We start from the raw sequence: 13,878 nt of genomic DNA on the forward strand, positions 1-13,878 counted from the left end.
ATAATACAGTCACACAGGATGCTGAAGGAGAAATGGAATACCCAAATGGCACCCTATTCCCTGTATAGTGCACTACTTTTGACCAGGGCTCCGGTCAAAAGTAGCGCACTGTATAGGGAATAGGGTGCCATTTGGGATGCAACAATGGATGTGAGCTTGTACTGATTTGTGACTTTATGTCCCAGTGAGGTTCAGTCTTTGGCATGGCAACGTGGACAATAAAAAACAGAATGTTTAATTAGATAAAGGCGATGGAAGAGTGGTGGACACTCTTTTGCGGGAACAAGATGTAGGCGTTGTATTTTGTGTTTCAGAAAGATCGCAAGTCTAACAATTGGGGAATAAATAGGCATTTGTCAAAAATGTGTATCCCAGATTTGGAGAATGCGCAAAACGGGTAGCCATGCATATCATAACAGCTAGAGGGTGGGGAGGTGTTGCTGTCCTAAACAGTACAAAACCATATCTTCACTTGGCTTCATCTGTTGTTAGGCTTTAATGATAGTACTGTCTATGGCCCGTGCCATGGCCTATGATTCCAAATACCATTACAGCACTTCTGCACACACACGTTCCCCCAAGGTGACATATTATGTGACCCAAAGCTGTATGAACTCTGTATGACCCCTGTTTAACCTCCAGCTGTCTCCCATATTCAACTGTGTTTCCTTTCCCAGTGACGTGTCCCTGACGGGGGTGTCATCCCTCCCCACTGCAGGCCTGGAATCTCTCAGGGAGCTGATGGCCCGCAATGCCTGGAACCTGAAGAAGCTCCCGCCAATCAAAACCTTCAAACACCTGGTTACCGCAGACCTCACCTACCCCTCCCTGTGCTGTGGCTTCAAGAACATCAAGAAGAAGAGAGGGTGAGATGATGTTTTAATGTTTTTATGTCAATCATTGTGAAGCCATTTCCATATTGTGTGGACAATGACATTTTTCTGGAGATGTGAAAAGGATGTATCTTGTGTGTGTTGATGTTGAGTTGTTGTTGAGCTGTTGTTTCACACAATTATTTTTATTGTGTATTAAATATACAGTTGAAGTCGGAGGTTTACATACACTTAGGTTGGCGTCATTAAAACTTCAACCACTCCACAAATGACTTGTTAACAAATTATAGTTTTGGCAAGTCAGTTATGACATCCACTTTGTGCATGACACAAGTAATTTTTCCAACAATTCTTTACAGGCAGATTGTTTAACTTATAATTCACTGTATCACAATTCCAGTGGGTCAGAGGTTTACATACACTACGTTGACTGTGCCTTTAAACAGCTTGGGAAATGATGTCATGGCTTTAGAAGCTTCTGATAGGATAATTGACATCATTTGAGTCAATTGGAGGTGAACCTGTGGATGTACTTCAAGGCCTATCTTTGCTTGACATCATGGGAAAATCAAAAGAAATCAACCAAGACCTCAGAAAAAAAATTGTAGACCTCCACAAGTCTGGTTCATCCTTGGGAGCAATTTCCAAACGGCTGAAGGTACCACGTTCATCTCTACAAACATTAGTAAGTATAAACACCATGGGACCACGCAGCCGTCATACCGCTGACGAAGGAGACGCGTTCTGTCTCCTAGAGATGAACGTACTTTGGTGCGAAAAGTGCAAATCAATCCCAGAACAACAGCAAAGGACCTTGTGAAGATGTTGGAGGAAACGGGTACAAAAGTATCTATATCCACAGTAAAAAGAGTCCTATATCGACATAACCTGAAAGGCCGCTCAGCAAGGAAGAAGCCACTGCTCCAAAACCGACATAAAAAAGCCAGACTGCGGTTTGCAACTGCACATCGGGACAAAGATGGTACTTTTTGGAGAAATGCTCTCTGGTATGATGAAACAAAAATAGAACTGTTTGGCCATAATGACCATCGTTATGTTTGGAGGAAAAGGGGGGAGGCTTGCAAGCCGAAGAACACAGGGGTGGCAGCATCATGTTGTGGAGGTGCTTTGCTGCAGGAGGGACTGGTGCACTTCACAAAATAGATGGCATCGTGAGGTAGGACAATTATGTGGATATATTGAAGCAACATCTCAAGACATCGGTCAGGAAGTTAAAGCTTGGTCACAAGTCTTCCAAATGGACAATGACCCCAAGCATACTTCCAAAGTTGTGGCAAAATGGCTTATGGATAACAAAGTCAAGGTTATTGGAGTGGCCATCACAAAGACATGACCTCAATCCCATAGAAAATCTGTGGGCACAACTGAAAAAGCGTGTGCGAGCAAGGAGGCCTACAAACCTGACTCGGTTACACCAGCTCTGTCAGGAGGACTGGGCCAAAATTCACCCAACTTTTTGTGGGAAGTTTGACCCAAGTTAAAAATTTAAAGGCAAGGCAACCAAATACTAATTGAGTGTGTGTAAACGTCTGACTCACTGGGAATGTGATGAAAGAAATAAAAGCTGAAATTAATCATTCTCTCTACTATTATTCTGACATTTCACATTCTTAAAATAAAATGGTGAACCTAACTGACCTAAGACAGGGAATCTTTATGAGGATTTAATGTCAGGAATTGTGAAAAACTGAGTTTAAATGTATTTGGCTAAGGGGTATGTAAACGTCCAACTTCAACTGTGTGTGTGTGTGTATGTATGTGTATATATAATATATATATATATATATATATTAGAGAGACAGTGCATTCGGAAAGTATTCAGACTCCTTGACTTTTTCCACATTTTGCTACGTTGCAGCCTTTTTCTAATATGGGTTAAATTGTTTTTCCCTTATCAATCTATTTTTTTTTTCACCTTTATTTAACCAGGTAGGCTAGTTGAGAACAAGTTCTCATTTGCAACTGCGACCTGGCCAAGATAAAGCATAGCCGTGTGAACAGACAACACAGAGTTACACATGGAGTAAACAATTAACAAGTCAATAACACAGTAGGAAAAAAAGGGGAGTCTATATACATTGTGTGCAAAAGGCATGAGGAGGTAGGCGAATAATTACAATTTTGCAGATTAACACTGGAGAGATAAATGATCAGATGGTCATGTACAGGTAGAGATATTGGTGTGCAAAAGAGCAGAAAAGTAAATAAATAAAAAGTAAATAAATAAAAACAGTATGGAGAATGAGGTATGTAAAAATGGGTGGGCTATTTACCGATAGACTATGTACAGCTGCAGCGATTGGTTAGCTGCTCAGATAGCAGATGTTTGAAGTTGGTGAGGGAGATAAAAGTCTCCAACTTCAGCGATTTTTGCAATTCGTTCCAGTCACAGGCAGCAGAGAACTGGAACGAAAGGCGGCCAAATGAGGTGTTGGCTTTAGGGATGATCAGTGAGATGCACCTGCTGGAGCGCGTGCTACGGATGGGTGTTGCCATCGTGACCAGTGAACTGAGATAAGGCGGAGCTTTACCTAGCATGGACTTGTAGATGACCTGGAGCCAGTGGGTCTGGCGACGAATATGTAGCGAGGGCCAGCCGACTAGAGCATACAAGTCGCAGTGGTGGGTGGTATAAGGTGCTTTAGTGACAAAACGGATGGCACTGTGATAAACTGCATCCAGTTTGCTGAGTAGAGTGTTGGAAGCAATTTTGTAGACGACATCGCCGGAGTCGAGGATCGGTAGGATAGTCAGTTTTACTAGGGTAAGTTTGGCGGCGTGAGTGAAGGAGGCTTTGTTGCGGAATAGAAAGCCGATTCTTGATTTTGATTTTCGATTGGAGATGTTTGATATGAGTCTGGAAGGAGAGTTTACAGTCACCAGACACCTAGGTACTTATAGATGTCCACATATTCAAGGTCGGAACCATCCAGGGTGGTGATGCTGGTCAGGCGTGCGGGTGCAGGCAGCGAACGGTTGAAAAGCATGCATTTGGTTTTACTAGCGTTTAAGAGCAGTTGGAGGCCACGGAAGTAGTGCTGTATGGCATTGAAGCTCATTTGGAGGTTAGATAGCACAGTGTCCAAGGACGGGCCGGAAGTATATAGAATGGTGTCGTCTGCGTAGAGGTGGATCAGGGAATCGCCCGCAGCAAGAGCAACAACATTGATATACACAGAGAAAAGAGTCGGCCCGAGGATGGAACCCTGTGGCACCCCCATAGAGACTGCCAGAGGACCGGACAGCATGCCCTCCGATTTGACACACTGAACTCTGTCTGCAAAGTAATTGGTGAACCAGGCAAGGCAGTAATCCGAAAAACCGAGGCTACTGAGTCTGCCGATAAGAATATGGTGATTGACAGAGTCGAAAGCCTTGGCAAGGTCGATGAAGACGGCTGCACAGTACTGTCTTTTATCGATGGGGGTTATGATATTGTTTAGTACCTTGAGCGTGGCTGAGGTGCACCCGTGACCGGCTCGGAAACCAGATTGCACAGCGGAGAAGGTACGGTGGGATTCGAGATGGTCAGTGACCTGTTTGTTGACTTGGCTTTCGAAGACCTTAGATAGGCAGGGCAGGATGGATATAGGTCTGTAACAGTTTGGGTCCAGGGTGTCTCCCCCTTTGAAGAGGGGGATGACTGCGGCAGCTTTCCAATCCTTGGGGATCTCAGACGATATGAAAGAGAGGTTGAACAGGCTGGTAATAGGGGTTGCGACAATGGCGGCGGATTATTTCTGAAACTGAGGGTCCAGATTGTCAAACCCAGCTGATTTGTACGGGTCCAGGTTTTGCAGCTCTTTCAGAACATCTGCTATCTGGATTTGGGTAAAGGAGAACCTGGAGAGGCTTGGGCGAGTAGCTGCGGGGGGGGCGGAGCTGTTGGCCGAGGTTGGAGTAGCCAGGCGGAAGGCATGGCCAGCTGTTGAGAAATGCTTGTTGAAGTTTTCGATAATCATGGATTTATCGGTGGTGACCGTGTTACCTAAGCCTCGGTGCAGTGGGCAGCTGGGAGCAGGTGCTCTTGTTCTCCATGGACTTCACAGTGTCCCAGAACTTTTTGAACTTCTGCCTGAAGAAGCTGGCCTTAGCTTTCCTGACTGACTGCGTGTATTGGTTCCTGACTTCCCTGAACAGTTGCATATCGCAGGGACTATTCGATGCTATTGCAGTCCGCCACAGGATATTTTTGTGCTGGTCGAGGGCAGTCTGGTCTGGAGTGAACCAAGGGCTATATCTGTTCTTAGTTCTGCATTTTTTGAACGGAGCATGCTTATCTAAAATGGTGAGGAAGTTACTTTTAAAGAATGACCAGGCATCCTCAACTGACGGGATGAGGTCAATGTCCTTCCAGGATACCCGGGCCAGGTCGATTAGAAAGGCCTGCTCACAGAAGTGTTTTAGGGAGCGTTTGACAGTGATGAGGGGTGGTCGTTTGACTGCGGATACAGGCAATGAGGCAGTGATCGCTGAGATCCTGGTTGAAGACAGCGGAGGTGTATTTGGAGGGCCAGTTGGTCAGGATGACGTCTATGAGGGTGCCCTTGTTTACAGATTTAGGGTTGTACCTGGTTGGGTTCCTTGATGATTTGTGTGAGATTGAGGGCATCTAGCTATACACTATCTATACACAATACCCCATAATGACAATCAAAAACAGGTTCAAAATGTTTTGGGAAATGGAAATATCACATTTACATAAGTATTCAGACACTTTACTTTCTTGAAGCATCTTTGGCAGAGATGACAGCATTGAGTCTTCTTGGATATGACACTACAAGCTTGGCACACCTGTATTTGGGGAGTTTCTGCCATTCTTCTCTACAGATCCTCTCAAGCTCTGTCAGGTTGGATGGGCAGTGTTACTGCACAGCTATTTTCAGGTTTCTCCAGGGTTCAAGTCCGGGCTCTGGCTGGGCCACTCAAGGACTTTGTCCTGAAGCCACTCCTGTGTTGTCTTGGCTGTATGCTTAGGGCCGTTGTCCTGTTGGAAGGTGAACCTTCACCCCAGTCCGAGTTCCTGAACGCTGTGGAGAAGGTTTTCATCAAGAATTTCTCTGTACTTGGCTCCATTCATTTATCCATCTCCTGACTAGTCTCCCAGTCCTTACCGCTGAAAAACATCCCCTCCCTGACCAAGGCCTTGATCTTGGTGGTTCCAAACATCTTCCATTTAAGAATGATAGAGGTCACTGTGTTCTTGTGGACCTTCAATGCTGCAGAAATGTTTTGGTACCCTTCCCCAGATCTGTGCCTCGACACAATCCTGTTTATGCACTCTACGGACAATTCCTTCGACCTCATGGCTTGGTTTTTGCTCTGACATGCACTGTCAACTGTGGGACCTTATATAGACAGGTGTGTTCCTTTCCAAATCATGTCCAATCAATTTAATTTACCAGATGTGGACTCCAATGAAGTTGTACAAACATCTCAAGGATGATCAACAGAAACATGATGCACCTGAGCTCAATTTCGAGTCTCGTAGCAAAGGGTCTGAATACTTATTTAAATATGGTATATCTATTTTTTATTTTTCTATACTTTTGTAAAAACCTGTTTTCACTTTATCATTATGAGGTATTGTGTGTAGATTGAAGAGGAATTTTTATTTATTTAATACATTTTAAAATAAGGCTGTACTATAACATAACAAAATGTGGAAAATGGGAAAGGGGCTGAATAATTACAGAATGCATGTATGTGTGTGTATATATAACAATTTATCTATTTAATTTAACACAACAATACAATACACAGACAATACAAATTTCCGCTCTGGTCAGGTCAGTAGGTGCTCTGGTCAGGCGAGTATGTGCTCTGGTTAGTGGGTGCGCTCGACCCCACAAGCCCTGAGATGCCGGTCAAGGCAAGGCCCGGCCCCAGGCCAAAAATTATTTTCCAAGTGCTGGAAAAATCAAGCCCCACCCGAGACCTGGACGGGCATGGATGCAAGCGCACCCATAACTACCAGGATCAATACTAACACCACTCACAGCATGAAACCAAACCACAAAACGTAAACTGTGAAACGCATAATGTTTAACAATCCCATTTTCACCCCTTATTGGAGGACCTCAAACATTTCTGCTGTACACTTGTGTGTAGAATTATTCCAACACTCATCAATTCCACCGTTCAGACAGCCACAGATCAACCCATCTTTCCCAATAAATCATCATTCTACCATTTCCTCTCGCAATACATTCCTCCATTCTACCATGGTGTCTCACTAGGGACTTGAGCCATACCATCTGTAACATTGGCCCAAAAATATACACAAACAAGAGCACAACCATATTTCCCTTTGACTGACTGGTCCTTCCAACGTTTTGTTTATTTGTCTAGAAGTTTGTAAATCAATGCTGCTCGGCTCCGTTACAACTAGAGACCTGTGAACTCTTTCATTGATGGTTTTGTAAATGAAAATAAAATGAGTGCATTACTAACCCTGGAAGTGTACTGTAGTGTGTATTGCTCAGTCTTGTGTACAGTTACAGTATGATTAATGGCTGTTGAATAGCACAGCTGTAATTGCTCAGTGTGGATGTTGGCTGAGATGAAGTCAACTCGCGTTTATAACGTTTTATTAGGCGGCTTTAATTACTGTCAGTCAACACTCTTATTGTAGGAAGACCAACAAGCCTCTCCCAACATGAATCAGTTTTTCTTTACCTGGGTATGTAAATAATATGATAGCTGGACCCAGGAGTGTATGAAGAGGTATTTTGAATTATTTTGTATTTATTTGTTTGCGCTCAACTTGAACCTACTGTCATTCAGTTTCATTTGATCAACCTTGCAATGTTCATTACAGACTCAAATAAATTATTTCACCTTCAATTATTCTAAAAGCAGAAAGTGAAACTCACAGAAAAACTCATAGATCTACAGTACACTTTCTACAATGAGTCTCTTTTGACACTGCAGATACCTTGAGTACATCATCTGCAACCTGACAGCTTTCTACGACCAGCATCAAAAGAGATCAGTAGGTCCCCTCAGAGTCCCATCTCTTCAAATAGACCCAGCCTCTGACACTGCAGCAGACCGGCACCAGAAGAGATCCGTGGGTCCCCTCACAGTCCCATCCTTCCAAGAGGATCCCATGGGGGATGCAGCTGACCAGCAGCCCAGTGAGGTAGGCTTCAGAGATGGGGTGTCCAGAGACACCCAGGGAGATCCCCGGAGAGACTTCCAAAGCAGCCTCCACTACCACGCTTACTTCGGGGGCCAGCCGGATGATGACGTGGGCTTCGGGGAGACACTGAAGGTAAAGAGAGACTGGTCAGCAACCAGTGTTGCCAGTGCTGACTGGGTGGGGAAATAACAAATCAAGGAAAATGATACATTTATGTGTCTGTGATAATCTGATCTTACAGAACCCCCAGGAGGACACCAGCCAGGACTTCGACAGTCGCTACGACTACGTGGTCTGTGAGGAGGGCGAGGAGGTGACCTGCGCCCCTGCGCCGGACGAGTTCAACCCGTGCGAGGACATCATGGGCTTCAGCTTCCTGCGGGTGTCTGTGTGGTTCGTGTCCCTACTGGCTGTTGTAGGCAACATGGTGGCACTTCTAGTCCTCCTCACCTCTCACTACAAGCTCTCCGTCTCCCGCTTCCTCATGTGTCACCTGGCCTTCGCTGACCTCTGCATGGGGATATATCTCCTCCTCATCGCCTCTGTGGACCTTCACACCCGGGCAGAGTACTACAACCATGCCATCGACTGGCAGACCGGGCCGGGCTGCGGGTTAGCGGGGTTCTTTACCGTGTTTGCCAGCGAACTGTCGGTGTATACGCTGACGGTGATCACGCTAGAGAGGTGGTATGCAATAACGTTCGCCATGAGGCTGGACAGGAAGTTGCGTCTGCCCCATGCAGCTGCTGTGATGCTGGCTGGATGGTTGTTCTGCCTCCTCCTAGCGATGCTCCCCCTAGTGGGGGTTAGTAGTTACCAGAAGGTCAGTATTTATCTATTTCTTAATATTAATTGATTGATTCAGTGATTGTTACAAAACCAATTAGCCAGTCTATGGTAAGCCTAGGACCCCGTAGACCTGCAAGAGTATCCATAGCAGTGGGCTGGCTAATCGGTTTTGTAACGATTGATGGATGATTTATTTGATCTTTATTTAACTAGGTCAGTATCTGCCTACCCATGGACACCCAGTCCACCGTGGCCCAGGTGTACATTGTCTCAGTCCTTATCCTCAACATCCTGGCATTTCTGGTCATCTGTGCCTGTTACATCAAGATCTACTGCACTGTCCATAACCCGCACTACCGGTCCGGCTCCAAAGACACCAACATCGCCAAACGCATGGCCGTCCTTATCTTCACGGACTTCCTGTGTATGGCGCCCATCTCTTTCTATGCCATGTCGGCGGTTCTGGACCGGCCTCTCATCACTGTGTCCAACTCTAAGATCCTGCTGGTGCTCTTCTACCCTCTCAACTCCTGTGCCAATCCCTTCCTGTACGCCATCTTCACCAAGGCCTTCAGGGGGGATGTCTTTATCCTGCTCAGTAAGGTGGGGCTGTGCCAGCGCCGGGCACAGCTCTTCAGAGGGCAGACAGTCAGTTCGAAGGGTAGCAGTGGGGTATGTCACCAGGGCCGGAGAGGTAAGAAGAAGGGAACAGGAGGACCAGAGGAGGTACCCATCCACCTGCAGGATCGTTCTGGGTCTGGTCAAACCTACCTCCAACCCACCTCCCAGCAACCCAGTCCGGAGAACCGTAGCCTGGACACATGAACTCAAACCTAGCCTGGGGAGATCAGAGTACTGTGATGGTGCCAGTGGTGGTTTGGTTGGAGAGGAGAGAGGAGTCACAATGAAATCAAAACTGGAACTGGATTGAACTGTTAAGATATTTTACAGCAAGCCAGTATTTTTTTTTTCTGAACCTTTTCGCACGTTTGACTGTTTTCACAATTTCTGCTGTTATTTTTGTCGTTGCAATTAATATACTGACAGTCAAGGAATATTACGTGTCAGTGAGATATGAGATATTCTGGTTGATTGCAGCAAAACTTTGTTAGGAAATGATCCTATTTCGGTCGTTGTTAATTCTAAAGATTTAATTGGGTGTTGAAACTGTTGCTAAATGTCAGCTGTACTGTATCTGAAAGCAAAGTTGATTTACACATTTGTTTCAATTGTAGATGAACTGGAGCCCCCCCCAAAGAAATATCTCCTCGATCAATGTTTTATCACATTTAGCAAATAAATCTACCCTGGTTTCTTGTGAACTTTAAATCCATGATTATTCATACCAGACACAAAAAAGGGACATGTTTTTTTACACTAAGAGCAATATGCAATATGATATTTGATTTCTCAAATGTCAGACCTATGAAATTAAAAGATTCCTTAGAGGCTCCTGGATATTGTCCTGGTACTGTATTACAGATCAGCCTGCAGGTCCAGGGTGATTAGAAACTAGACCTGACTTCAGACATGGGAAATACTGCATCCCTTAATGTTGCACAATGTGTATACTGTATAGAAATTAGAAGAGTAATCCATGTACAAAGGCATAACATGCAAAACTTTGTTGTGATACTGCATCTTTTTAGTGTGCCTTTTTAAAAATGTTAATTAACAAACCAGCTACATAAAGGAAGTGAGGAAATGTGTTAATCGTCACATGGCATCAATCTATAGGAACCATAATGTGAAAACCAGACATGAGTGTTTTTACCGAGCCGTTCTCTCTGAAAGGTATCTACAGCGTAAGTGATCTGGTTTTGCCCCAAATGTATATTACATTCCAGCGATACATTAAACATTTGTCTCCTTATTTTTCTTCTCGTTGTCCTATTTAATGTTGCTACTGAACTGATCCAAATAAACATGTAAAGAATTTCCAGAAATACACCCCAAAACCAGTATTTCCATTTTTAAGATATGTGGCTTTTCAGACAATCAGAAGATGCAACCAGACCTACTATTTCAAATATTTAAATTAGTTCCACATACATTCCGATGTATGTATTCAGATATATTTGATTGGAAAGACAAGTTGAATGTTTTACTACATTTGGAAATACACTTACTCATACACATTCCTTGCACTTAACCTAGGTATTTTAAAATAGTCTCAAATACAATTGGTAGACTACTTGGTTTTTATACATAACCAGTCAAATACGCGAATAAAAGTATTTGTTTGGGCTGTGTATTTGAAAATACTCCCAATACACAGAAGAAAAAAATAATTCAATACCAGATACACATGTATTTGAACCCAGGTCTGGATAAAACCGTGCCTTGCTAGAAGAACCTAGGAAAAACACAAACATGCAAGATAGCTGTTGCTATAGTGAGATATTGGAGCCTTCTGCCAATGACCGCCCGCTTGACATCTGGATAGCGTTTGAACTGCACTGTGACATTTTCAGAGAAATGCAGACCGCTGGGGAATTAACTTTCCTGGAAAAAGGATCATTTCCTATTATGTTTTTATTTTCTCTCTTGCAACAGGCCAAAGTGATATGCAACTCTTCCGTTCAGCTAAATAAAGGTTCTTGGCCTTTTGTTAGATTTTGTCAGATATCCAACAGATTAAAAATATTCTGTTATTCTAATTCGTATAAAAAAATTTTTTGCTGGTTGACAAGTTGTCTTAGTCTAGTCTTCAATATCAAAAGGATTAAATACAAGGAAAACGTGAATAATAAAACCAAGAGGAGCATGTAACAGGCTGTTATTGAAGTAGTAAAAACTCAAAATACTTAAGTCATCACATTTATTTGTAGTATTACATTGTTATTGATTACAGCACTGAGTTTAGAGGTTGAAAGGCAATTCACTGTACGTGTGTGTACGACATTAAAAGTTGAAACAAATCGATTGAGGGGTGAGACAGATCTCATGGAGTTCACCAGAGTACATAACGATAACAATATTATGTGCTCCCATGGCACAAACTAGAATAAAATATGAATCAAACAGTCATGGTCTATAGACAGGGTCAAACAAACTGACTTGTTAAATTGAACCAATTTCATTCCATTCTCTCTCTAGCCCTGGTTCCTAACATGGCCTGGCCCATTCCTCTCCTGGTATTTCAAATAAACCTCTCATCTCCCAGCCGCTCCCCAAATAACCAGGAGGGCAGGGCGCTTTGGATGAACGACATGCAACCATGCTGCCATATTGAGTTTCTCAACACAAATAGTGGGAAGAGACTGAACTCATCAAAAGTGAGAGAGATGGGAAGAAACAGAAAGCGAGAGAAGGCACAGATTCTAATATCTAAAAAATATTAGGACTAGTCCGGGTTATTAATGCTGTGACTCAGCTTGTTGACTTGTCCCTCCTCACGTCTCCGCAAGTCAGTAGGTGTAGTCAGTGTGCTGCTCTTGAAAGGTCAAGGGTCACCCTCTCAGAACTACTAGAGCGTTCCGCCACGCTCTGCTCTCTTACGCAGCGAGAAAATTTGAGAATGAAGTGGAGGGGAAAGAAAACACTCCTTCCTCCCTCTCAGATTTTTCAAGTGTCTCCAGACCGCCTTGCCTGACATTATTTCATGCTAGTGAATGACACAGCAGACAAGAGACATGTCACAAGGTCCCACATCACAACACTTTTAATAACAGCCAGAGTCCATCACTATAATTGGACTGCAGATGTCCAGCATCAAGCCTGCAGACCTGGGTCAAATATCATACTCTCTAGCGAGCTTACTCCCAGGACATTCTCCCCGTCAGCCTTGGATTTTGGAATCAAGAGGATACGCAGTATAACTAGCAGCTCTCTACTCCAGTGCTCACTCAGGAGTAGGTTAGGCCTAGACTACTTGGAGTATGTAGGGTCCACTATCCCTCATCCACTCCATCTGAGTTAACGTCAACTCCATGTGGCATTTAGGATGGGCCATTACTCATCTCTCCATTTACAATCAGAGGCAGAATCGACGTCACATTTGAGTCATTTAGCACACCCTTATCCAGAGCAACCTACAACCAGAGCATTCAACTAAAGTAGGTAAAACCACCACAATCTATTTAAACTGGGATGAGTAACTGGGCTCTAGTCCCACTTCCACCATACCTTATATCTCAAAAGTACCCACATGAAACATTCCAGCCCGTCTGGAATTAGGGCACGAGAAACACCCACACATGGCCCACTGCCATACAGTATTTGGATTATCCCGCACAAATGTGGGAAGTGGGGATTAAACTAAAGATTGTCATCTCCGTGGAAAAGGATTGTAGGTTTATAGCTGATCGAATGCTCAGTTAAAAAAGTGTCAAAGCTACAATCACCCAAATTCTTTATTTTCCGAGGTAAGAAATTCTTAAATTCTGCCGCTCATCTGTCAATGAACAATTATACTATTTCATTAAAAACATTAAAAAAGCCATACACAAACCAGCTTTGATATTACTTTAATAAAATATTTAGAAAAGGCAAAAACTCAACATGTCTGCTCAATAAAATACTACCTTCCCTAATTACTTGTATTCAAAGCACATCCGCCAAGTTATGGTCATTTACAAAGATCTGATTTTAAATAAAATAAAAATGGTTATATGAATGATACAAACGATACATCTCAAACAAACTGTTTTTTTTTTTTTTTGAACAGCAGTTGAAAAGCATGGTACATGAAGAATAAAATAAGTCAAAGTACATTATCTAGAGAAATGCTTTCCAAATGATCATCAGTATATGTGAATACCTAAATGCCAAACTAAAATCCAAAAGGCACAAACGAAATTACATCAGGGAATTAGAACATGTGGAATTAGGAACAATGCTAAAATAATTTGATTAAAATGGTCAAAACCACTTGAGCAGAAGAGTGGCTCATATCATATGCTACTGCTTGTCCAAGCGCAGTTCCAGAACTAGAAGCTACTCTGAAATGTTCCAGCATACATTCCTCAACAGAATGACTACTTTAGTCATGAGTTGGGCCATTGTGTCTGAGAATGACTGCACAGGCATACATATATACACACACACACACACACACACACACACAAAAAACCCAAACAGAATCAAAGC

At 43.3% G+C, this 13,878-nt stretch overlaps 1 protein-coding gene across 1 annotated transcript in view; it reads left to right on the forward strand.

Moving 5' to 3' along the window:
* The window catches only part of LOC112250461 (thyrotropin receptor-like), a 35,782-nt gene extending 25,028 nt beyond the window's left edge, over nucleotides 1–10,754 (forward strand). The window contains exons 9-12 of the mRNA XM_024420634.2: nucleotides 678–866; nucleotides 7,788–8,130; nucleotides 8,240–8,821; nucleotides 9,001–10,754. Coding sequence (XP_024276402.1) covers nucleotides 678–866; nucleotides 7,788–8,130; nucleotides 8,240–8,821; nucleotides 9,001–9,612 — 1,726 coding nt within the window. The 3' untranslated portion in view covers nucleotides 9,613–10,754. The remainder of the gene's footprint in view (nucleotides 1–677; nucleotides 867–7,787; nucleotides 8,131–8,239; nucleotides 8,822–9,000) is intronic.
* Nucleotides 10,755–13,878: the final 3,124 nt, after the last annotated feature.

This window comes from Oncorhynchus tshawytscha, linkage group LG05, assembly GCF_018296145.1.
Source record: "Oncorhynchus tshawytscha isolate Ot180627B linkage group LG05, Otsh_v2.0, whole genome shotgun sequence".
Lineage (NCBI taxonomy): Eukaryota > Metazoa > Chordata > Actinopteri > Salmoniformes > Salmonidae > Oncorhynchus > Oncorhynchus tshawytscha.